Raw genomic sequence first — 26275 nt, forward strand, 5'->3', positions numbered from 1 at the left:
TCTTAGGAAAAAATTTAAAAATTTTCTCTTTTATAAGTGGAATAATAGCACTAATAAGATTACTGCAAGTGTAGTGATGGACATTTAATTATTTTTGTTTCTTTTCCTGTGCAGGGTCGCCATGTAGAAGTGTTTGAGCTCCTTAAGCCTCCATGTGGAGGCCTGGGGTTCAGTGTTGTGGGCCTGCGGAGTGAACACCGGGGAGAGCTGGGGATATTTGTGCAGGAGATCCAGGAGGGCAGTGTGGCTCACAGGTGGGACTGCCAGTTTCTTCTTCTTCTTCTTCTTTTTTTTTTTTAAGTTACTTTTTTTTTTTTTTTTTGTTAATTGTAGCAAAGTTGATTTATAATATTGTAACTTCTCTTTTTGATACCACATTCAGAAGGTGTTGATCACCTTGGGAGATTTTTGAGAAACAAAAAATGAATAAAAACAGACAAAAAAACTGAAGATTTTTACTTTTTTTTTTTCATTTTTGTCATTTGTCTTTTGGGGGCTGCACCTGCGGCGTATGGAGGTTCCCAGGCTAGGGATCCAATAGGAGCTATGGCTGCTGCCTTACACCACAGCAGCAATGCAGGATCCTAGCCATGTCTGTGACCGACGCCACAGCTCACGGCAATGCCAGATCCTTAACCCACTGAGCAAGGCCACAGATCGAACCTGAGACCTCATGGTTCCTAGTCCGATTCGTTGCCGCTGTGCAAAGATGGGAACTCCTGGAGGTTTTTAAAAATCATTAAATCATTAGCATTTTATAATAAAGTTCTGTTTTCATTTTTTAAAGTTTTTTGAAGCATAGTTGATTTACAGTGTTGTGATAATTTCTACTTTTTCACAAAGTGATTCAGTTATGCACACATCCATTCTCTTTTAGATTCTTTACTCATAGATTATCACAGAATATTGGGTAGAGATCCCTGTGCTACACAGCGGGTCCCCATTGGAGCAGTCATTCCAGATAGCTGAGTGTGCATATGCCAATCCTAAACCCTCAGTCCTTTGAAAGAAGAGTAACTTTTAAATATAGTCATAACTTAATTACTTTTTAATAAGGTCAGAACATTTTGAATAGGACATTGCTCTCATCGTTATTAAATGGGCTCTTTTTGATTAGATTTTAAAATTACTCTATAGACAAAGATACAAATGGCCTGTGGTAATTTGAACTATATTTTATTTATTACTCAAAGCAATAACTAAATATATACATCTTTGCTTTCATTTGTAGATTGGAACATGTAAAGCACAATGTATAGATTGAGTGGGTAGCTGAAAAGAAGGCTTTTGACTGGGAGGGTTTCATTAGGGGTGGGTAACTGTAGCCAAAACAAAAACATTTTTTTTTTCTTTCCAATTTTATTGAGATATAGTTGGCATACAGCACTGTGTAAGATTAAGGTATACAGTGTAATGACTGGGCCTACCTGAATCATGGAATGACTATCATAAAAATGACACCATTTCATATAGATAAAAATTAAATAAATTGAAAAAAGATGTAGGACTACAGGAAAACGCTTACAAAGTGTGGGCATTAGAAAATGGGTTTAGGGAGTTCCCATCGTGGCGCAGCGGTTAATGAATCCGACTGGGAACCACGAGGTTGTGGGTTCGGTCCCTGCGCTTGCTCAGTGGGTTAACGATCCGGCGTTGCCATGAGCTGTGGTGTAGGTTGCAGACACCGCTCGGATCCTGTGTTGCTGTGGCTCTGGTGTAGGCCTGCGGCTACAGCTCTGATTAGACCCCTAGCCTGGGAACCTCCATGTGCCGCGGGAGCGGCCCAAGAAATAGCAAAAAGACAAAAAAAAAAAAAAAAAAAAAAAAAAAAAAAGAAATTGGGTTTAGGAGTTCCTGTCGTGGCGCAGTGGTTAACGAATCTGACTAGGAACCATGAGGTTGCGGGTTTGATCCCTGGCCTTGCTCAGTGGGTTAAGGATCTGCTGTTGCTGTGAGGTGTGGTGTAGGTTGCAGACACCGCTCGGATCCCGTGTTGCTGTGGCTCTGGTGTAGGCCTGTGGCTACAGCTCTGATTAGACCCCTAGCCTGGGAACCTCCATATGCTGTGGGAGCGGCCCTAGAAAAGGCAAAAAGACAAAAAAAAAAAAAAAAAAAAAAAGACAAAAAAAAGAAAAGAAAATGGGTTTAAAATTAACCTGAAAATGCATGTTGGAGAAAATGTCATTTCTTGAGAACCAACAGTTTATCTTTTACCTCCGTTTTCATTCCTAGAGATGGAAGATTGAAGGAAACTGATCAAATCCTCGCTATTAACGGACAGGCACTTGATCAGACAATTACGCATCAGCAGGCCATCAGCATCCTGCAGAAAGCCAAAGATAATGTCCAGCTAGTTATTGCCAGAGGCTCATTGCCTCAGCTCATCAGCCCCATAGTTTCCCGTTCTCCTTCTGCGGCCAGCACCATTTCAGCTCACTCCAATCCGGTGAGTACACATGATTTTCAAGAGGAATAGAATATATTTTTCTAATTCTTTTTGGTTTGGTACAGGTTCACAATTCCTGTAAGTTCTTTGTACTTCTTGGATTTTTGCCTTTTTGTTCTTTTCTCTCTCCCTAGCCTAGGATACTTATTATGTAATTATGATAAAGTTTCCAGCTTTTAAAAAACCTTTTTAGTTTTCTTGGTGTAGTTTTTTTTTAACTTCATATCATGCCTAAAAAAAAATTTAATCCCTTAAAAAATTGACTCATTTGTAAACAAATAAAATCATGATTTTGCTTTGTATGTTGTTTCACTGAGAAGTCAGTGACTTTAAGAGCTCATTTAATTTGGAATCCTGTGCAACAGGATTTATGCATAAGTTCTTTACAGCTAAAGGTTTACAGCTAACCCTTTTTCTTTTTCCCTTGTTCATTGCTTTTTTTTTTTTTTTAAGTTTTAAAAAGTATCTCACAAATTGCTGTCTCTCTTTACCTGGTAAAATGTGGTCACTATAATGATGCATTGGTAATAACAAGAATCATTACATCAGTAACTAACAATCTGTTGAAAGAGAAGTATACCAAATAAAAGGGAAACTGTTAAGGCTCATTATTATGTCTGCACTCAGTTATTTAATACTAATTACAGAATAATATTCACAAAAATCTCAAGTGTAATAAAATTTTAGTTTTTCTTAAATGCTTTCAAATTAATATGGGAGCTTTGTTTTCAGGTTCACTGGCAGCATGTGGAAACTATCGAATTGGTGAATGATGGTTCTGGTCTGGGATTTGGCATTGTAGGAGGAAAAGCAACTGGTGTGATCGTGAAAACCATTCTCCCTGGAGGAGTAGCTGATCAGGTAAGCCACTCCAGCAGATCTTTTATGTCTTACCACGTAATATGATAATGTTAGAATCTTTTTTTTTTTTTTTTGGCCAGTCTTCTCTGTAGAGTGTTTCTCATTGACCTGAGGAGAATTACATTTGAAAAGAGACCTTGATCTTCAGTTACAGTTATAGAGAGTGATCTTAAGACTCTTGAGATTCATAGACTAAAGCCCAGGTTATGATTTTGATTATTATAGAAGTAGCTCTCCTTTATTTTATAATGATAAACCATGTTTATGAGCCTAGTTATTTGTTTTATAGCCTCAGAGTATTATGGAAAAAAGAATACTTCATTATTGAGGGGAAAAAAAATAAGACTCATGTTCTTTTAGGAATAGGTCACTGGTTTCATCTTTGTATATGAATCACCGCCTTTTTAATCACTTAGAGTAGTTAATTAAAGCGTTACTATTGATTCTTTTTTTTGTTGTTGTTGTTGTTGTTATTGTTGCTATTTCTTGGGCCGCTCCCACGGCATATGGAGGTTCCCAGGCTAGGGGTTGAATCGAAGCTGTAGCCACCAGCCTACGCCAGAGCCACAGCAACGCGAGATCCGAGCCGCATCTGCAACCTACACCACAGCTCACGGCAACGCCGGATCATTAACCCACTGAGCAAGGGCAGGGATCGAACCCGCAACCTCATGGTTCCTAGTCGGATTCGTTAACCACTGCGCCACGACGGGAACTCCACTATTGATTCTATATAATGTTAGAATATATGTGTGAAAATTTAAAGTTATTAATTATGATTTATATTTTAATTTGACAAGTTCTAGTGTATCTTTTGCATTGGTTATAATGTTTTGTTTATAAAGCTGTTTGCTTTTGCATGTGTATTTAAATTATGAAGTTAGGTTTGTAAATATTTTTCATATTCATAAATGAAAGGCAGATTTATGGGCAACCTTATCAGTAGAGGTATTGACAGTGACACAATAGTATGCATGTTTTCTTTTTAAATTTTAAACATTATCCAGTATCAAGCAGTATGCAGTGGAATTTCTCTAATTGACAGGCTTGTGATAAATAAGCTTTATCTCCTGTGTAGAGTTGCACTGTCTAATACTCTAGGTACTTGCCACATATCACTTTTTAAATTCAAATTTGAATTAATTAAAATTAAATAAAATTACCACCTCACTTTCTCAAATGGATTTGCTATATTTCAAATGCTCTATAGCCACATGTTGTCTGTGGCTTTCGTATCGGACAATGCATATTTTCATTATTGCAGGAGGTTCTAGTGGGCAGGGCTTATATGGAGGCTTATCAGACTGCTGGTCACTTCCCTTGTCTGTAGGCATTTATATCTCCCAAGGATTTCTTCTGCAAATGAGTTCTTTAGGGATGTTTATAATTGAAATGGCAAGGCAGAAAATTATAGTACTAACTCAGTGCTTTTTTGTGGTGCATACCATATTTTGAATATTATGCATTTGTATAATGAGCTATATTTCATCTTTCTTTAATAGCGTTTTCTGTTTTTGGGGGTCCCTCCAAAAATTCACAGAAAGACCAGTGTTTTCTTACATCATGTTCAAAGAAATCAATGAAAGGCTCATACAAATTATTGATTTGAAGAATATTTGTGAATTTTAGTTATTAGCATCACATTGAATGGCATTAGGATGCTTCAGAAGATAGCTAACATTACAACCACATGTTTAATGTACCATGGTTGGTAATTCATATCCTGTCTTTTGTCATTATTTATTCCCTTTCCCTCATTTAGGATTTCTCTGATGAAGTTAATAATATTAATATTGGTAATAGCAACAGTAACATCCTGATCGATTTCTTTTTATTCAGCATGGAAGATTATGCAGTGGTGACCACATCCTAAAGATTGGTGACACAGATCTAGCAGGAATGAGCAGTGAGCAAGTGGCCCAAGTCCTCAGACAATGTGGCAATAGAGTCAAGTTGATGATTGCGAGAGGTGCGATAGAAGAACCAGCAGCACCCGCCTCTTTGGGTGTCACGCTTTCCTCATCTCCATCTTCCACTCCAGAGATGCGGGTAAGGAGATTAAAAATGGTTAATGGGAAGGTCATAGACTATAGCTCTTACGTGATAATGATGTTTATTTAGAAATTAGACTTTTTAATGTTAGTGTATTAATGCTAAAGAATGAAACAATTCAAATGTAGAGAGGTTTCAGCACTAATAATTGTTTATTACTTAGGAGTAAAGTATAACAGAGGTTGTATGAATTAAAAATATTAGATTACTATTTTCCATTTTTCTTTAAGCAGCACATTTATAAGGATAGTGTTTTGAAGTGTGGATAAATTTTGAAGAATTATTTGCTACTAATACCTAAAATCTTGAATTCTAACTTTTGCTTATTTTGAAGGCCCTCGGTAAGGTTGACTGTAGATTCCATTCATTTCCTTTTCAGAGAAAAATTGATGGTAATTGTACCTACCTCATAAGCTTATTCTAAGGAGTAAATTAATTGAGATATGTCAATTAAGTTTCTTTTAGTGTCTTTTTGGGGGCAGAGTGGATGAATAAAGCTCACCAAAACCTTTCGATATTATTATTTTAAGGTATATTGTAGAACTGCTATCATATTTGTCCTAAGAAGTCTGTCCTTGACCCAGTCAATTAATTTTTTAAATAACGGTTATGCTTTTAGGTTGTAACAAAAGCTGTATTCGTAGGCATAGCATTCCATCTTTGTTCTTAACTTGATATGAAAAAAGTTAGAACATTTCAAAATTATTGGAATGTGATGGTTATCTGAAATAGTTCAGGTCACAAGACTTGTGGATTAAATTATGAACAAAATAATTTTATCCAGCAATTTCTTAAATATTTAGGAAGATAATTCCTCTCAATTTCTAGATGAACTTTATGGAAAATGCAAGTTTTACAGTCCTTTCTTACAGATCTAAAACAGTTATATATATATATTTCTATTATAGTGTTTTTTCTGTTTGCTACAAATTCTTTTTTTAATATTCTAACCTCTGCAAGCCCTTTAAAACTTTATTAGAACATTTGAAATTTTTCATGATTCTGTTGTTTTTAGGATTGAATCTGGTTGCTATTTTTTGCAGGGAGAAAGAAGTAAAGAAAGCAAGCCTGTTTATGAAAGTATTTAAATGGCATTCTTTTGTGGTAAACAAAACACTTTATTCAGCAATATATAAATGAATGCAATACCGAAAACCACTTGATGTAATTGAAAGCTTAGAAAAATATCTATTCTGTGCATATCATCATTTCTGAAGCTTGTGCCCCTTTTAAAACCATTCGATAGTCAAATTGCCACCCTCTAAAATAGCACTCGCATAAGTCTTATTAAAAATAGAAAACACATTTGTTTCAATTGAAGCAGATTTCATCCTGTCATTTTCTTGTAATTATCTAAACTTTAAACTTTTGCTAAGTTTGCACAGATAATTATGTACAATGAAAAAATAAACTTTATTATGAAGTTATATCTCATTTAGGTGGACTTATCAGTGAGATACAGAGCGTATGTAAAGAAAATCAGGAAGCATTATCAGCTAGCTCCGACCTGCATGTCCATTCAAACCATAAACTTCATTCTTGGTATCTTTCTAGGGTTCTCTGTGGGATATGCTGACCCCATACTGACATATGATGCCATCAACTTATTGATGACCTACTACACTAGTCCACTCATATTCAGTTTAGGCAGGCTTGCCCTTCAGTCCCATATATAATAACAAGTCTGCATATTAAAGAAACCTGCTTTCAGGTATCATTCCAGGAATGAAACAAATCAGTGCCAAAAGGCATGTTTCCTTCTTAAAGCCTGAATTTATAAAGCAAATACAAGGACAGTTTTTATTAGCTTTCTAGTACATTTCACTGGCTTTCAAAATAATCATCAGTCTATTAGTAATATATCTGGAAGATGATTCATATTCATGGTGTTAGAATCAGCTCCCAACATAAAATAGTAGTAACAGCATGTCCTGAATGGACAGTACACTGCCCTCCACCCCACCCCCCACATACATTCTAGGAGGGATTTATGTACTATGCAGCATATAACAGCAAGGCTTTGTATCCAACCTATCTGCCTTCCAGTTGTGCCTCTACTAGATTGCTCACTGTTTGTCCTTGGAAGAGTTTATATTCCTTAGATTCCTCAGAGAAAAATTGACGGTAATTGTACCTACCTCATAAGCTTATTCTAAGGAGTAAATTAATTGAGATATGTCAAGTGCCTGTTATATAGAAACTGTTAAATAAATGTTAGCTGGACTTGTTCTTATTCCTGATAGACAGTTGAGCAAAGTGATGCTTAGAAAAAAATTCATTGGCAAAGCTAGATTTGAACTTGTTGATATGAGTTCAAAACATGAGTTGTTTCAACTGTATTAATATCCTAACTCCTTCAAAAACAAAGATGAGCCATCCTTGAAAACAGAATTTGTTAAAATAAGAAACTATTTGATTTTTTACATTTTCCACACAGAAACAATAATGTGTTTCTCTGATTGGGACATTCAGCTTTACTCCTGACATTCCTTTTCAGCAAAAATGTGATGCTCAGTCCAAGTTGTCAAGACTAAGGAATAATCCCTATTATAATCCTCTAGCAGAGTTCTCTAATACCTAATTGTATCATATTATTTCTAAATGAGATTGTGGCTTAAGAAGTGTATTATTTCTTTATATGTTTATTTTTCTGTATATTTACTTATCCATTTTATTTTAGGTTGATGCTTCCACTCAGAAAAGTGAAGAAAGTGAGACATTTGATGTAGAACTCACTAAAAATGTCCAAGGATTGGGAATTACCATTGCTGGTTACATTGGCGATAAAAAATTAGGTAGTTTTTAAGCATTAATAGTTTATTTCTTTTATCTTGGCAATTGCCTCTGATATCTTTGTCTTATGAAATAATCAAATCAATATGTTTTCAGATTTTCTGATAAACTAATTGAAACCTTCCTTAGGAATGATTTAATGCAAGTGACGTATATTTTATTTCAGTTGGGCAAAAACCCTTGTCTTTTGTGTAGCCTCAATTTCTACCAGTGTTTTTGTTTGTGTGGTTTGTTAAGATATATCTATTCAAAATTGTACTTTATAATGGATATTCTTTGAGGGTGCTTTGTAAATAGTAAAACAAAACAAAACAAAAACCAAAACCAAACCTATTTCTAATCTTAGAACCTTCAGGAATCTTTGTAAAGAGCATTACAAAGAGCAGTGCTGTTGAACATGATGGAAGAATCCAAATTGGAGACCAAATTATAGCAGTAAGTAACATATTTAATTAGCTTTGTTAATTTTAGTGGTTGAGAATGCATTCTCCTAGTTTACTCAGTTTTAAGAACTAAAGGTAGCTTTGTACTATCTTAAGATTGCTTTGGTGATTTGAGGCTGACATCATAATTACCCATTTTATTATTTTGTGGAAAGTAAGAGCATTAGGTAGAAGCTTTATTATCTCAATTTTAAAAGTAGGACTCTTTCTTGAATATTTTCTGATACAATGATGTCTGGTTGTAGTGAGTTGGTCACATTAATAATCATACTTGTATTTTAGTTGCAGACTAAAATAGAAAGCTAAAGAGTAGATGTTAAGGGAGTACTCATTGTGGTGCAGCAGAAACGAATCTGACTAGGAACCATGAGGTTGTGGGGTCAATCCTTGGCCTCGCTCAGTGGGTTAAGGATCCGGTGTTGCCATGAGCTGTGGTGTAAGTCGAAGATATGGCTTGGATCTGGTGCTCCTGTGGCTGTGGCGTAGACTGGCAGCTGTAGCTCTGATTTGACCCCTGGGAACCTCCATATGCTACAGGTGTGGCCCTAAGAAATAAAATAAGAAAAAATAGAAAAAAAATATAGATTAAAAAAAAGAGTAGATGTTAAAATCTTTAGTGTACTTGAATCTGAACTAGGGTTGTGTGCATTTTTACATTAGCAAAATGATGCTGTTATTGTTGGCACCATGACCAAAGTTCCTTTTAGCTCTAAGAGTAGAAAGAATAGAAGAAATAGATCCAGCACCTCCTATTAGATCAAATTGTTTGTTGTTATCCTAGTAACATTAGAAGGTTTTTTTTTTCGCCATCTGACTATTCAAGACACTGTATAAAGAATCCAGCTGTTGGTTCAGTATTTGTGGTAACTGGACTACCTTAACTACTTCTCAGAACACAATTTCATGAGACCCTGCATCAACGGCTTTCTGGTTAAATAAGTTTAGGAGAAACTGCATGTGATATACATGCTTCACATTGCACATTGAAAAATCAAGACTGAGAAGTTCTGCAGTAAAGAAACTTGTTTAACCCTTGTACTTCAGAGTTACCTAAACTTTTGTAATCGTGAGTCCTTTCTTTCCTCGAACATAGATTAATATTCCTGAGAATACATTTTGGGGATGCTGATTTATCTTAATATGTATTTGTTTATGCTTAAATGAAGTCTTTGTTATCCCTTTAGGATCTTAATAGTAGTAAGAAAGTAGAATGTTAAGATAGAAGACTCCTTGTTCATTGCAGCATTTTTTCACAACAGCTGATAAGTGACCCAGATGTCCATCTGCAGATGAATGGTTAAACAAAACGTGGTATCTACATACAGTAGAATAGAATGTAGTCTTTTTTTTTCTTTTTCTTTTTCTTTTTAGGGCTGCACCCACAGCATAAGGAAGTTCCCAGGCTAGGGGTCAAATCAGAGCTATAGCTGCTGGCCTTCGCCATAGCCACAATAATGCCAGATCTAAGCCATTTCTGTGACCTGCACCACTGGTCACAGCAAGGTTGGATCCTTAACTCACTGAGCAAGGCCAGAGATCAAACCCACATCCTCTTGGATACTAGTAGGGTTTGTTTCCACTGAGCCACAGCGGGACTTCAGAACATAGTCTTATATAGAAGGAAATTCTGTCAAATCCTACGTCTTGAGAATGTTATGCTAAGCGAAATAAGCCAGGCACAAGAAAGCAAATCCTGTGTGTTTTCACTTAATAATAGCTGAAGTAGTCAGACTTTAGAAGCAGAAAATACAATAGTTGTTGTGAGGGGCAGGGAGAAGGGGAGATGAGGAGCTGTTGTTTAGTGAGTATAGAATTTCAGTTTTGAAAGATGAAAATATTCTGGAGTCTATCATATAGTGAAGTGCATATATTTAACACTACTGAGCTGTATACTTAAAATGGGTAAGATGGTAAATTTCATGTTTTGAGTTTTATTTCACAATTAAAAAAAAAAAAGGTGTCCTTTGTCTCTGCTCTTTGCTTCTACATTGCAGCTTCCTGACTTTTCTTGACCTTAGTTCTATAGAACTCCTAACTACACCTGTTTACCTCTTAAAATTTGCTCTTAAGATTAAGTTATCCTTGCCCACCTAGGCTGACTATATCCTGGAAAAGAGCTTTCCTGTTGTATCTCTTTTTTTAACATAGAATAAAAATTAACTACTCTACACTTTTTCATTTTGGAAGAAAAGAAGAAAGAGAGAGTGAATATATACATATTCTAAATCCATATCTGATAAGGAATTAAAAATTGAATACATAGCTAATACTCCTCACAAGCTGTATATTTTAATCCAATAGAAAGCTCTTTTAACAGTCAGCTTTCTTGAGATACAACCCATAGAACATACAACTTGTCCATTTAAAGTGTATAATTCAGAGACTTTTAGTATATCCACAGTTGTACATCCATTATCACAACCAACTATAGAACATTTTTATTACCCTTGAGAGAAACCCCTTCCCATTAGTGGTTACTGCTGAATTCCCCCATCCTCCAGACCTGGACAACTACCAATCTATAGATTTGCCTGTTCTGGACTTTTCATGTAAAAACAACCATTTAAGAGGTGATCCTTTTGTAATTTGCTTCTTTTGCTTAGCATAATGTTTTCAGGGTTCATCCATGTTATAGCATATATCAATTCTTAATTAATTAAATTTTTTGCCTTTTTTTTTTTTAGGGCTGCACTCGTGGCATATGGAGGTTCCCAGGCTAGGGGTCCAGTAGGAACTACAGCTGTGGGCTTACACCACAGCTCACGGCAACACCAGATCCTTAACTCACTGAGCAAGGCCACGGATTGAACCTGTAACCTCATTGTTCCTAGTTGGATTCATTTCTGCTGTGCCACGATGGGAACTCCTTTATTTTCATAGCTGAATAATATTCCTCTGTGTCACCATACCACATTTTATCCATGTCATCAGGTAATGGGCATTTGGGTTGTTTCCACATTTTGACTCTTACTAGACAATGCCACACTGAAAATTCATGTACAAACTTTTATGTAAAAGTATGTTTTAATTTCTCCTGGGTGTATACTTTGGAGTGGAATTGCTGGATCATCTAACTCTGTTAAGCATTTAGCAAGAAGCAGGATTTCTTTACCTACAAAACTGGGATAAGCAAACTTCCGTAGTATGATTTTTAGGAAAACTAAATGAGTTATTCAGTTAAAATACCTAGTATACTTGGCACATAAGTACAGTTTAATTAAGCAGATGTTTATTGAATGCCTGAAATAATTACACATTTGAGTCTCACAAAATATTCCCTTCAAACTTGTCATTATTTTCATTCTTATGTAAGTGGAACTTCAAATATAATTTTGCTTGGACAAGATCAACCCTACAGGAAATTGTTGACTCAAAAATAAAAGCCCTCTTCTTCTGAAGTATTTACCTGCTTTCAATAAAGTCATTTTTCTTTGCTATCATCAATTCTGATTTTGAATTTTTAGCAAGATTCTCTTACCTCAGAGTTAGAAACACCTCAGATTTCTAGGGAACATCATGCAGTACTTCTGATCTTGCATTAATTTTGTGCAAAATACCACCATCTTGTGGGCTTTTGAGATGGGGTAGTAAAATTCTTTGCACTAGTTGCATTTTCACAACTGTTGTCTTTGTTTTTTCAGTTATGTCTTAGCAGCTATTTGAAACTATACTGTTTTCATTTTGTAATTGTTGAAGTGGTAAGAAGACTAAGAAATTATCTTACTACTATTTTGAGGAAGTATTATTTTATTTTATTTATTTATTTATTTTGCCTTTTCTAGAGCCGTACCTTCGGCATATGGAGATTCCCAGGCTAGGGGTCTAATCGGAGCTGTGGCTGCTGGCCTGCGCCACAGCCACAGCAATGTGGGGTCTGAGCCGTGTCTGCAACCCACACCACAGCTCACGGCAATGCCGGATCCTCAACCCACTGAGCAAGGCCTGGGATTGAACCCGCAACCTCATGGTTCCTAGTCGGATTCGTTAACCACTGTGCCACAATGGGAACTCCGAGGAAGTATTATTTTAAAACATTAAACTCTTTTGTTCTAAGATTCCTGTTTTATCATTTATGCTCTGTTGTCCCCTAGGGTTTCTCTATAGGCCTTATGGGGGCAGGGAGTAGAGCAAATGAGACCTTTTTTCATTATATCTTACTATTCTTTATATGAATTACTTATTAGAAGGACTCTACTTTTTTTTTTTTTTTTAAAGTTGACCAAACTTGTCTTTAGGCAAAATCATGTATTCCTTTTTTTTAGATTGGTATACAGAAATCCTTGATAAAAGCAGTATAGAATTATGTCTGAATTAGAAAAATTTAAATAAGTATGTAAATAAGGACAGGTATCAAACATTGTGTTTGATATTCTGTCTTTGTTAATTGTCTCAAGTTCTCTCTTTATGTGTGTATGTAGGAATAGGCTGTGTTGGAGGAGGGTTTGGCCAGCTAGATTGAGTAGACTAAGGACCAGGGGTTTTCCATTTGCTTCAACTAGGATTTCTCCCTGTAAATTTTGGTACCTGAACTGCATATTATGAGGATGTTGGATCTGCCCTTAATGTAGCACAGAGGCAATTTATTGCCATTGCACATAGTTCCGAAGTACTTTTGTCTCTGGTACAGTGGGGTCTAAAGCCACCTCTTAACTCTTTTCCTGTGATAATGAGGGACCAGAGCCAGCCTGGACCTTAATTTAGGTTTTGGTGATTTTGTCTCATATATGATGGATGTAATTATATTTGACAGACACTGCTCCCATGAAAACTTGAATTTTTTTATATTTATTAGTCACTTTTTATTAATACGTATACCAGTTTCTGAGTATCTTTTCAGTATAGTGCCATGCAAGTAATTTCGGAAAAGTAGGTACCATTATTCTTGTATTACACATGAAGAAGATGCTGAGAAGTTTGAACTAAAGTCTAGATTTAAAAGTCTGAAATTAGTCCATTATAGCAATTTCTTCTATGCTAGTACTTACTATCTCAGAACTTGGGGCCCAGAATGTGTTTTTAAATACACATAGTCAAGTTTTGAAATAAAAGGAAAAAATGGTTTTTTAAAAGGTATTTGAACTTTATGACTATTAAGTAGATAAAATCATATACATTAGATTTTTTCTTAATGAAACTGCATTTTTAAAGAATTGAGCCATAAAAATCTATTGCAGGTGAAAACTTGTGGCCTAACTTCTGTGCATTTTAATAATTTTTATGCAACCTCAAAGTTGAGATTTTGTGATATATTTCTCCTTTTCTAGAATACTTTGAGGGCAAATAATATGTTAATTTCTTTTAGATTATTTTTTATCTTTGAAGTTTAAAGACTATAAAATTTGAACATAGTTAAGAAAAAAGGCCTTTTCCTAGAAAGTACTCTTAATGGTTTATGATTTAAAATTTCAGAAGATTTCCATGTACCTGTATTTAAATGGGATCACATTAGTTTATACTTTTTTTTAATTTTACTTAGAAATATATTGGGTTATGTGATGGAAATCCTGTGAATGATCATTATACAACTACAGAGGTGATAAATTCATTTGAGTAATTAAAAAAAGAAAAAAGAAAAAAATATGTTGAAGAGGTATGATCATATCAATACATACAGATAGATCTATTGTAATATATTTAAGCAACCCTTATTCATGGAGAGTTATGTTGTTTATAGTTGTTTGCTATTGCAGACAACTTACTACATACCACTTTATAGGTCTTTTATGGACTAAGACTTGAAACATTTGGTTGTGCTGTAATAGTATTATTTAGACTTGAATTTTGCTTATTTTATTATTCAGCACTGGATCTTGTATGCCCCTACATTCTTTCTTTGAATTTTATTTTATTTTTTCATTCTTTAAACTTTTATTGAAGTATAGTTGATTTACCATGTTCTTGATAATTTTTGCTGTACAGCAGAGTGATTTAGATATATATACACACATATCCATTCTTTTTCAGATTCTTTTCCCATATAGGTTGTCACAGAATATTGAGTAATCTCTCAGTCATCTAGAGTGTTTTTTGAGTGGACTTTACAGAAAGTATGTTGGTAGACTTTCTGAACATTTTCTGGCTGACAGCCTCGTTGGACTCCTTTGCACACTTGGATGATTTTGCTGGGGATAACATAGATTTTGCATAAGGAAGACTTAGTGGGAATCATCTTATACAACTTTTAAAATTTTATCATCAACTGTCCCTTTTAATTTTCTGCAGGGAAGGATCACCCCTTTCCCCTGGAAGAAATCTTATGCAGGTCCCATGACTTATGTTATTCTCAGAGAGTAAATGTCCTATAGCCAATTAAAATCACCAAATACAGCCCCAACTTAGTAATTAAAAATTTCCTTTCCTAAATAATAATCTAATTTCAAACCACAGCTCTGGCCTAGCAGAGACCTGCTGTGGACCGATGGCTTACTTAGGGACAGAGAGTGTACTTTGCAGTCATTCTTCCTTATGTACCTTCTTTCTTCCTCCCTCATCTTCTTGTGGTTTCTGACTGTTGCCAGTGTAAAAGGTGACAGAAGGAAGAGAGGGAAGGACGATAAGACACTACGTTCTTGACTGGCACTGCTATAAGATGGCTTTATGTTGAATGAGGCTGGTGCATGTGTTTAAAGCGGATGGTCACGTACGTCTTAGGCTTCTGGGAGATCCTAGTGGAGGTACTTGACTTAACTTTCCATGACAGTTGGTGGATTTTCCATCTGACTGACTCTTCCCTTGGCCCTAGTTTCTCAGCATTCTACTCCATTGCTTCTCTCTTTGGGTACCATCCTTCCCTAGGGGTAGATATCCAAATCTCTCTAGCCTGGCTCTCTCATGTGTGTGGCCTTCTTTTGGTTCATGCCCAGAGAAAGTCAGGCTCTTGAGCAGTTCTCAGCGTAACACCAGTTTTCTCTTGCTGCACTGTCAAAGCAATCAAATAGCCTCTCTCTTAACCTCCTGGTGGAGTTAGACACGCAGTCTGCTACATTCTTCCCTGTAACAGGTGACACAATCCTTCTGATTTGTCATCAAAAGCTAAACATCTCAGTGGGTGAGATGGAGAGTTATCACACTCTTTCTAAAACACGAAATAAACCTTCTCTTAAATTTTCCTAATCATTAACAACTCAGCCATTTTAAGCCCGAAATGTGTACCAATTATAATTCTTGAGCACATGATTTAAATTTCTGCAAGGTGGCCCTCTCACAACACACTTTGGTATAGGATCATAGATAGCATCTCAAACATAATTTCCATTTTCACCTGTGTTAACACTGAGTATAAAATTTGTGGTTTGTAATTTCTTTCAGAAATCCTCAGGATAGCTTGCTCACTCTGTTGCCTAGATGCTGGTAGATCTTTCTCTTTTAACTTTTGTAATCCAAGAATTTTTTCAAGATATATCCAGGTGCTAATTTTCTCTAGTTTTTCATGGACCTCTTTGATTTATAGACCTAGGTAAATTTCCTTACCTCGTAATAATTTATTTGATTACTTTCCCTCAATTATTCCATTCTCCTCGTAATTCTTTTTACATTTATATTATTTTCTCGTTCAGCCATGTTACGTCTTCAGTCTTATTTCTCTGATTGTTTTTTTTCTATTAATTATTATTATCTGAAAGATGGGAAAATTGCATGTTCCTGTCTTCTATTCCCTGACTTTGTTTTTGCAGTATTTAAAATTCTATTGACAGCCTTCATTGTAAGAGTTTTCTTTTTCTCTTTTGGTAGATAATTTATTTCTTCTTTGTATAATTCCTACTTCCATAAATACAATGAAATATGAATTCCTTTGAAGAGAGGCTTCAGAAAATACCTTTTCCTGTTTACCACATTGTCAGTCTCATTGGAAAATGTTTGCATTGATGGTTTAGAGCACACACCTTCTTTTGGACTCTGGTATTTTATTCCATATCCTGTGTTTTTTTTTACTTATTCTCAGTGAGAACTATGTTTGTACAAATGGGAGTTCTGATGGGTTTTTGTCGATAATTCAGGAATTGACAAAGTAAGAAGGAAGGGGAGAGTTTAAAATTTAGTCAGTTTCACTTGTAGGTTAACAGACTAGAGAGAAAACCAAGAAACTGTAATGGGGAATATTGCCTCTCTGTACTGAGAGATTGTTACCTCTGTGTATTGTGGAGCTAGGAGTTAGATGGAGTTCTGTGTATATGCATGTGTGTGCATCCTGTGACTTCATTACACTTAATGTAATTTTGTGCTGCATCACGCTCCCAGCTTGGTGTGACCTTTAGCACTTGGTATAGATTTTGGAATCGATGATTAGGCTCCAGATGTACCATCTGACTGCCTCCTTTTAATGAAAGACAGTTTACTGAAGTTTCATCTTATAGACCAGACAAGCTTTTCCCTAACATGTAGAGATTCAGCTGGTCTGTCTTCAATCTGGTCATGTCCAGAACATTCCTAATAGAAGTTCCTCCAAGTTACTGAAATAAGGACTTGTCTTCTTCCATGGTTTCCAGTTTTGTTGCAGTGTGTTCTCTGTTATTATGTTTTTATCAGTCTTTCCAAAAGGGAATCAACATTGTGGAGAGAGGAGGAAAAAGGAGAAAGTTAGACACTTATGTTTAAGTTGCCATTTAGCTCAAAGTATCATACAAGATTTAAGTAACTTGTAAAGTATAAGAATGATTATTTAGTTCAGAGGACTCTAGATTTTTGATTGAATATCCCTTTCAGTTAAAAAAAAAAATCTGTATATAAACTACTCCTTTCTCTCTCTTTTCTCCTCTCTATGTATTTATATGACATATAGTTTTATATATATTATATTGTTTTTCTGTATAGTTTATATATATGTGCATATATAAAACAAATGAGATTTTAAAATATGTTTAATGAGTTTTATTACATTGGGAGTTCCCGCTGTGGTTCAGTGGGTTAATGATGTGGCTTGTCTCTTTAGAGAGACCACTGATCCAGGTCTTACTGTAATACTTATTCATTTAGTAAGTATTTGAGTGCCTAATGTGGTCAAACTACTGAGAAAAGCATGACACTAACAGCGTTTCTATAGCCATTTTTTTTAGCCTTGTCACAATTCAGAAGGAATATCAATGACTTTGAATTTCAACATTAAACTTATTTTTTCCCTTTTCAAACTGTTTTCAAGTTTTAAGAATTTTAAAAAATAAGATATTATAATCTGCATTTACTAATTCCAGAATATAATTTTCTTTACAAATAAATTTAGACATATGAGCCAGTTCCGGTTTGTGAATATTTACTATGTGAACAGCACTATGTTTTGATGTCCTCTTGGAGAATACCGTCATAAGCCAAATAATGGCAGAAACTGTAAAATTAAATTTCTGATCAAGTGCTGTGAAGAAGAAATGGTAATTGGGGCCTGGGCATTAGTCAAGGACATCAAAATAGCTTAATTGTAGAAGTGACTAAGTGAGAACTGAGAAGTTAGCAGTTATAGGTATTTTCTAAGTGAATAGATGAGAAAGTATGGGCTAGAGTTGGCTGTCCAGAGAGTCTAGACTGAGGGGACAGAACTTACAGAGACCTCATGCCTGAAGGGAGTCCCGAAGGTCATAGGAATAGACATGGTCTTCTGAGGCTGAGGGGCAGAGTAAGCATCTTGCAGGATGAGGTCGGTGGTGGGAGGTGGGGTTGACCCAGCGCATTCGAGGCCATGTTGAGAATTTGGAGCATTGTCTTAAGGAGTGTTCTGTGGAAAGCAATGTGGGTGATAGGATCTTGTCTGTAATTTGGAAAGATGAGTGGGGCATCTTCAAGTGTGTTTTCATTTGTGAAATAGATAAAAAGGGAGATTTTTTTTTCTTTTTAAAGAGGCAAAGAAATAAACTTTGTTGTGCTGCAAAAATTGAAGGAACAGTGTATATCAAGTGTAGTTAAAATTTTTTAAATTACGAAAAGGAAAGTAGTCTTTGTCCTCTTTGTCTTTCCAAAGCCAGTGTGAGTATGATTTTGGAATTCGTCAGCACTCTCAGTGGCCGCTTGCTTCACTGCCTTCTGTACTTCTACATCCTGCATAGTACTAGTTTCCAACTTGACTGTGCATTAGGATCGCATGAGAAGTTTAAAACTAATATATGGCAAAAATAAAAGAATATTTTAAAAAGTGTAGCCTCCTGGACCCTTTCCTAGAACTGCTGGCTCATAATTTCCAGAAGTGAGACCCCTTAGTCTGTATTAAAACAAAGGACAATAGTCCTGACACAACAATCTGGAGTGATTCCCGTGCGACTCATCTAGTACTGGTCCCCAAGCAGGTGTTTGCCTGTTCCCCAGTGAGGAACTAGGGAACAGGCAACTGGTGACCATGACAACTGGTGACCATGCATTTGGTGATTTGATAATACAAATATCATATTATTTTTTCTAATAAAAAGGACATTTTTAAACATATGCTTATCACAGGTAGATGGCACAAACCTTCAGGGTTTTACCAATCAACAAGCAGTAGAGGTGTTGCGACACACAGGACAGACTGTGCACCTGACACTGATGAGGAGAGGAATGAAGCAAGAAGCAGAGCTCACATCAAGGGAGGATGTCACCAAAGACACGGTTTTGTCTCCTGCTGATGGCAGTGTAAGCAAAGGTAAGGTCACTTACTCTGGTTTTTGGCTAGACTCTTTCAAATCATTTGATTTTTTTCTAATTCTGAAATTATTAAAGAATGAGTTTTAGTCTTAACTATTCACCATGAATGAAATAAAAAGAGAACTTAATGAAGTTGGGTTTAAGTGGAACCAGAGATGTGTCCATTAACTATAGAATGAGCTTCTTTATAAAGCAGATTTCTGTCATGTTTTATTCATTCACCACTTCTCATGTGGAAATGTGTGCAGTCATTTACCTTTCTGTCCTTGCCTTCCTTTTGGATGTCATTGCCATGTTTTCTCTTTAAGGAGGACCTATTAAGCCTAGATTTGTGTATGACCCCCCCATAACAGTTCTAATTCCCAGCTTTTTCCCAAAGGAATCAACTCTGATTCCATGTTTTGGCTTGGCTAGCTCAGCCAATAGAGCATGAGACTCTTAATTCCACAGTTGGAAATGTCATTCATAAGCTGTTTGAACATGTGTATCTCTGAAGATTACCAAATCCCTGTGTAGCTCACCGATGTGAGGGCTTATTGGTAGAAATCAGGCTTTTGATTAGAAAGTGCTGTTTCATTTTTCAAACTGTTGACCATTCTGGCATTTATGCCATACATGACTGATTACAGACTAAGAGAAAGGGAGGCCAGTCACAGGCAAACTTTATCTCTTCTTTGTCCCATTAATGGGAGAACTTTCCTTTGAGTACATGTGGTTATTGAAAAGTTTTTCCAGGGGTTCAAATAAATATAGTGGGGTTTGAAAATTTCAAGTGTTTAATTATATTATAGATGTAAGTACTAAAATCTTCTTATCTTAAAGAAAATCATGAAGAAGGTGAAGATTCTTTACAAGAGCATAGAAGAAATACCAGCATATTACCAGTTGAAGAAGGCAAACACCTGGAGCCAGGTTATTATATTATTTATTTATTTTTAGAAAGTGATTTTTATAAATGTGATTCAAGCTCTATGGATACACTGTAAAATGCTTTTTAAAAACTTTCAGAACAGAGATTCATGAAAGTCCATATTTACAGACATGATTAATTGCTCTAGCGGGTTAAAATTGTTTATAACCGGCAGATTTTATCACGGAGTCAGTCTTTTTTCTTCTTTTTAACCAGAACTTTTAGGAATCATTCAGTTACATCCATGGTTTTATTTCAGACTCCTTATTTCTTAAGACATGCCTTCATATCTCTTATTGAGCAATAAAAATAAATATAGTAAAGTTTTAAAGTAATTTTTAAAATGAAAACAAGAGTATCTTTAAAGCATAAGCTCTTTAAGGTATGAAATTATCCTTATTTGGGGGGGCTTTTTATTCTAAATGTTTCAAAGATTCTAAATTTTGAAAGGAGCTATACAGAGGAATTATTAAGCCCTTCTAGGACTTCTCTAATGATAAACCTAGACACCAAACTGTTTAAAAAGTTTTTAGAGCTTCAGTGTTTTAATATATATACAGTTATGCCAGAATGTCACTGCCATCTTTTTAGGCTGGATGCTGTATGCTTCCCTGACATGTCATATTGCTGTAGGCATTTCTTAAATTCACTGAACAAAGTCCAAGATGGAGCTTCCTTAGGAGAATTCTGCCCTTCCTTAAATAATTATATTGAAGGTTTGTAGTTCTTTAAAATACTCACTTTTTCATTGTTAAGGTTTTTTTTCTGCTGATAATTGTGATTTACCTTTTTTGTTTTAAAAGACTATTTCTGTTTGCAGTGATATCCAGGAGTGAGATGTGTAGGATTCACAGATGTTAATCACATTCTGCCATTTTTATGCTATTAGGTGTAGAAATTGTATAGGATAAAGTGAATATCAAAAGTAGTGAGAAAAGATAAAAATGCTTCAAAGCCTAAAACTAAAAATAGTAAGAGGACATGGGTGTGGGGAACTGTCTTAAAGGCTCAGCCATCGCTTTTGCTTTGGTGAATGTGCATGTATGTGTGGGGCATGGTTGGGAGAGGGTGTAGCCTTACAATCATGATTCCCACATTCATTTTAAAATAAAGGAAAAATGTCTGCATCTACTCCAGTACTGGTCCTCAGACAAGGGATAGATGTCATTGCCTCTTCCACAGAAATTTGACTCATTATGTGAGCCCGGAAAGTCATTTGACTTCTCACTGTCAACACAAGATGGGGCTTTATTATATTTTAAATATTCCTGAAATCTTGGGCATTTGGGAAATGAGGAGAATGGAGGCTTGTGTGCCTTTAGACTGATTGTATGAATACAGATCTCAGCACAGCAGCTTCCAGATCCCACACTTTCTCTACTCAAAATCCCACCCCGCTTAAATCACTGCCTGCCTGTGTAAACACAGCAGGATCAGAGAACGGCTTTATGGGAAGGATAGTGCCCTCCTCTTTCTAACTCTCACCAGGTCGAAAGAGTTCCTGTAATCTATGTTCACCCTGCACATTTATCCCTCTCTGGACTGAATAGACATTTGAAGAGAAAACACTCACTTTGGGGGGGCTAGTCTCCAGTTTTTTAAAGAAATATATAGTTTATTGTTCCAGTTTCTCAAGGAGAAAACAATCATTTTATTAATTGAAGGCATAACAAACCTGAAAAATAGGCCTGGAGTGAAAGCTCATTTATTCCACTAACAAGGAGGCAGCTAATGAGAAATCTGAATTTTAGAATACTCTTTAAATTTGAAATCTGAATGCTAGAAGTGATAAACAAAAAAATCTATAATTTAGGGAGTGATACCTTGTAGATTTTTTTTTGTCTTTTTGCCTTTTCTAGGGCCACTCCTGTAGCATATTGAGGTTCCCAGGCTAGGGATCTCATTGGAGCTAAGCCTCTGCCAGAGCCACATGGGATCCGAACTGTGTCTGCGAACTACAACACTGGTCACGGCAACGCCGGATTCTCAACCCACTGAGAAAGGCCAGGGATCGAACCCACAACCTCATCGTTCCTAGTCAGATTCGTTAACCACTGAGCCACAATGGGAACTCCTAGATATATATATATATTTTTTTTAGAATACAATCTTTATGAGTGAGAACTACGAGATACAGCAATCTTTGAATATGACTTAAATCCTTCTTAAGCATTTTCTTTTAGATACGTGTTTCAATTCAATATTGATATCATTTTGTATTTTTTTCTTTTCCTTTTGTCAGTTAGCATGATTGCAGTTATAGGATTTTAATTTAATGTACATTTTCCATTTTTAATGTTTATTTTTATTTATATTTTCTTATTGTACATGGACATGCATATATTTTTATTAATTTATTGTGTTTATTTTTGCTAAGATGTAGTGTGGTCCCTTCTTTACTCTGTGGATCCAAATGAAAATGAAAGAGATAAATTAACATAGAAGGCAGTATTGCTTTTTTACTATATCATCACCAGAAGACCTCAAAATGAATCCTGGAGCTCCTGGGAGTCCTTGTTCTCATAAATAAAAGATAGTATATGGTACTTTAATGGAAATGTAACCACCTAAAACATAGCTCTTAAAAGGGAATAGTGTTGGAACATGAAGAGGATATGATTCTAAATTGAATTATTAAAATGTGTAGAAAAATAAGAGGAACTCATGTAATGGCTGAAGATTCTGACTTGGTATGATAGGCAGGTTCTGATCACAGTGTCCTCATAAGAATGTTAAGATATGGAGATTTTTGTAGTATGTCACTAGCTTAATTGTGTTCACTCTTTCAGGGTATCCGTCACTGTTGGCTGAGAGAGAAGAAATAGAAGATGCACAACGACAGGACACTGCCCTGCTGACCAAGTGGCAAAGGATTATGGGGATTAATTATGAAATAGTGGTGGGTTAGCTCACCTGCCCTAACTTCCTAACTCATGAACTGTATTTGAGCATGAAGTTCTTGACAGTAATAAAGGTCACCATCGTGAAGAGTCCTAGAGAAGTAGTAAATGCCCAGGACTTTTTTTGAAGACCTAAATGTGCTGACTCAGATGTTAAAAAAATTCAAGTTGGAGAAAGTTGGGTGGTAACCAAGGATGCTAAAATATATGGGATGGATGTTTTAGAACTTATACTCCACCCTTTCTTCTGATAGTGGTGTGTATTTATTGATATAAACAAGGGTTTTTCTGATTTTTGTTCCTAGGATTTATGGAAAAAAATCAGAATAGAATGACAGAACTTACTTAAGAATAAAACAAAAATCATCATCACCTATGTACAGAATTGTAAAAGGACTTTCTCCTTTATCACAATATCTTATGCTTTTATTCTCTTTAAGGGGTTTTATTCTGCATGCTTTCCTCATATCACTTATGCCATAGTGAATGTTTTATGTTTAGAAACAATTTGCCTACCTAATGTAGCAGTTGTGATCTGCTATCCTAAAAAGAGCTTTTAACCAAGTTGACACAAATTTTAGTAATTTCAAAAAGAGTAATTCATTACTAGGTTAGGTAGAATTCTTCATATTCTCATAATATTCAATAACTCTAGGTTAGAAGAGATAATAGACAGCCAATAATGACATATAAATAAAATAATAACTAACATATATTAAGTACTTTGTGCCAAGCCAAGTAGTATTCTTGTTTCTTTTTTTTTTTTTTTTTTTGGTCTCTTTAGGATTGTACCCGTGGCATATGGAGGTTCCCAGGCTAGGGGTGGAATCAGAGCTGCAGCTGTCACACAATGGAACAGCCACAGCAACGTGGGATCTGAGCCAGGTCTACTACCTACACCGCAGCTCACAGCAATGCTGGATCCTTAACCCACTGAGCAAGGCCAGGGGTCAAACCCATGTCCCCATGGAAACTAGTCGGGTTTGTTAAAACACTGAGCCATGACAGGAACTCCCACTTACTGTTTCTTTTAATCCTCATAAAGAACAGTTTTTTTTTTTTTTTTAAACACTCAAAATGGTTGAAGGTCAAACAAGATTTGAGTAAGTACATTTGCTATTGCTGTTTTAAATGGAGTCATGGAAAAGTACAACAAGGTCCAGCTTAATTTTGCTTTAACATGAAAAGCAAGCTGGGGGATTCCTCCTATGGGGTAGAGTTAAACCTGGCTGGCAAGCATAAGTGAGATTGCACTTCTTCAGGTGGTAGCTGAAGAGTGAACAATACCCTTTCTCTAACCATTTTGTCACAGAGGTCAAGACCTGAAACTGAACGTTTGTGCACTGCTCTCTTTGTGACACTTCCAATAATCTGTCACAGGTTAAATTTTACTATAAGAAAGAACTAAGGTATTTACTGACCCTCATCAGATATGGGTAAATATGACATGGATTGGGACCTCAGATTGTTTTTTGTGGAGTTGTACAGCATAAATGCAATCCTAGGAGGAGTGTGTAGTAGAGAGAAGGATTGACAGACATTATAAGTAGGGACCTGGCGGGCTGCTTGGAGGAAGTGATTCCTAAATTGGATTTTAAGGAGTGGCGGAATTTCATCCAGCATTAGATCTCAAAGTGAAATAAGGCAGCTTCTGGTGTTAAACCTGTGCTTGTTACTATTGAGATTTGTAAATGGTCTTTTGTAATGAAACAATATTTTCTCCACTCCTTGGTGTCCTTAGCTGTAAAGGGGATGAAGTAAATCATGTTTAGTATACCTTCTGATTTTAATATTGCCACAATTGGACTCTTTGTGGATATGGTGATTTCCTAACATTCTTCACTGTAGAGTGTAACCATCAGAAATAGAAAGCTTATTCCCCTGTTTTAAACTTCGACTTTTAAAAACATGTTGCTTCATAAGCGTAAGGTCAGCAGCCTGGGCTTTAGGTTCATGATGCCTTAGTTCAAAGTACTTTTCTAGCCATGTGACTCTATCAAAGGTAACCTCCCAGAACCTCATTTTCCAAATTTGGGAAACAAGGATAGACAATATACCTGCTTGTGAAAAGTAAGTGAGGTAATCTGTGTAACGGGGTTGGCATGGTCCCTGGCCATGGCAAGTGCTAAGGGTGTGTCTTTTCTATGCTGTTGTGTGACCTCAGGCTTTTGATTTCATGCTTGGTAGCTCTGGCTACCTTCCCTCTGTTATTAGCATCAGCAGGCACTGCAGAATGTCTTGGGTACTTGCACTTGACTGCTTCTCTTTGGTTTGTATTGGTTCAAGAAACCAATAATCATCAGTACTCTTTCCGAGGCAAAGCTCCAAAGTTTGCGGCTTTACACTAAAGTTTTTGAAGGTTTTGTGAGAAACTTGATCTGGAGGTGGGTGCAGGGGCGGGTTGGGGAACAGTGAACATAAAATGTATACATGAGAAGAGAAAACGAAGGGAAGAATATTATAGTTGTGATGATTTTTTTTCTCCTTTCAGGTAGCCCATGTGAGCAAGTTCAGTGAGAACAGTGGGTTGGGGATAAGTCTGGAAGCCACAGTGGGACATCATTTTATCCGATCTGTTCTACCAGAAGGTCCTGTTGGACACAGCGGGAAGCTTTTCAGTGGAGATGAGCTGTTGGAAGTAAGGAGCTATTTCATTTTCCCCTCTGTAAATAAAATTCTGAAAAGGCCGTGGGAGGCTTAATGTGATGAATAAGTAAGCTCTTATTTTAAAGTTCCTCTCCAAAGTGTTCTTGAGAGAGATGTAACAAGCAAAACCCCACCCAAAGCATAAATTTCAAATCTGTATGTACATTGATTTTCAGACCTAATTCCATGTGTGCTTTTTGTTTGTTTTAGGTCCAGAGAATTATAAAAACTTGCTTTAAATTTTTTTAAACCTTCAATTTTTAGAATAGGTAATGTATTCACATGTTTCAAAATCACAGAGAAGACAAAGAGATACTACAGTGAAAATCTCTTATTTGTCCCAGTCAACTCACTTCTCATCACCCTTCATTAAGTGTAACCCCTGTTGTAGTTGGTTCTATGCATCTCTCAGGTACTTTTAATGAATAAGTGAGAAAATTTGAATATATTTGTTTCTCACAGCTTTCAAAACATACTTGCATATAATCAGTACCATTTTCTGTTTTGATTTTTTCCACTTAATGATACAAAGTATCATCAAAAATAAACTTCTCCTTTTCCCTTCATCCTTTGGAAATGATTTTATTAACTCTCTCTTTCCAGACTCTCACACTGGCATATG

The 26275-nt window shown here is 35.9% G+C and overlaps 1 protein-coding gene across 16 annotated transcripts in view; it reads left to right on the forward strand.

The window, feature by feature from the left end:
• The window catches only part of MPDZ (multiple PDZ domain crumbs cell polarity complex component), a 170357-nt gene that overhangs the window by 54114 nt on the left and 89968 nt on the right, over positions 1–26275 (forward strand). For all 16 annotated transcript variants that reach the window (XM_021063726.1, XM_021063743.1, XM_021063757.1 and 13 more), the window contains 10 exons: positions 115–254; positions 2233–2446; positions 3179–3307; positions 5147–5356; positions 8040–8154; positions 8499–8587; positions 19012–19195; positions 20020–20109; positions 22897–23006; positions 25499–25645. In XM_021063726.1, the coding sequence (XP_020919385.1) occupies positions 115–254; positions 2233–2446; positions 3179–3307; positions 5147–5356; positions 8040–8154; positions 8499–8587; positions 19012–19195; positions 20020–20109; positions 22897–23006; positions 25499–25645 (1428 nt within the window). The remainder of the gene's footprint in view (positions 1–114; positions 255–2232; positions 2447–3178; positions 3308–5146; positions 5357–8039; positions 8155–8498; positions 8588–19011; positions 19196–20019; positions 20110–22896; positions 23007–25498; positions 25646–26275) is intronic.

This window comes from Sus scrofa, chromosome 1 (assembly GCF_000003025.6).
Source record: "Sus scrofa isolate TJ Tabasco breed Duroc chromosome 1, Sscrofa11.1, whole genome shotgun sequence".
NCBI classification, from domain to species: Eukaryota; Metazoa; Chordata; class Mammalia; order Artiodactyla; family Suidae; genus Sus; species Sus scrofa.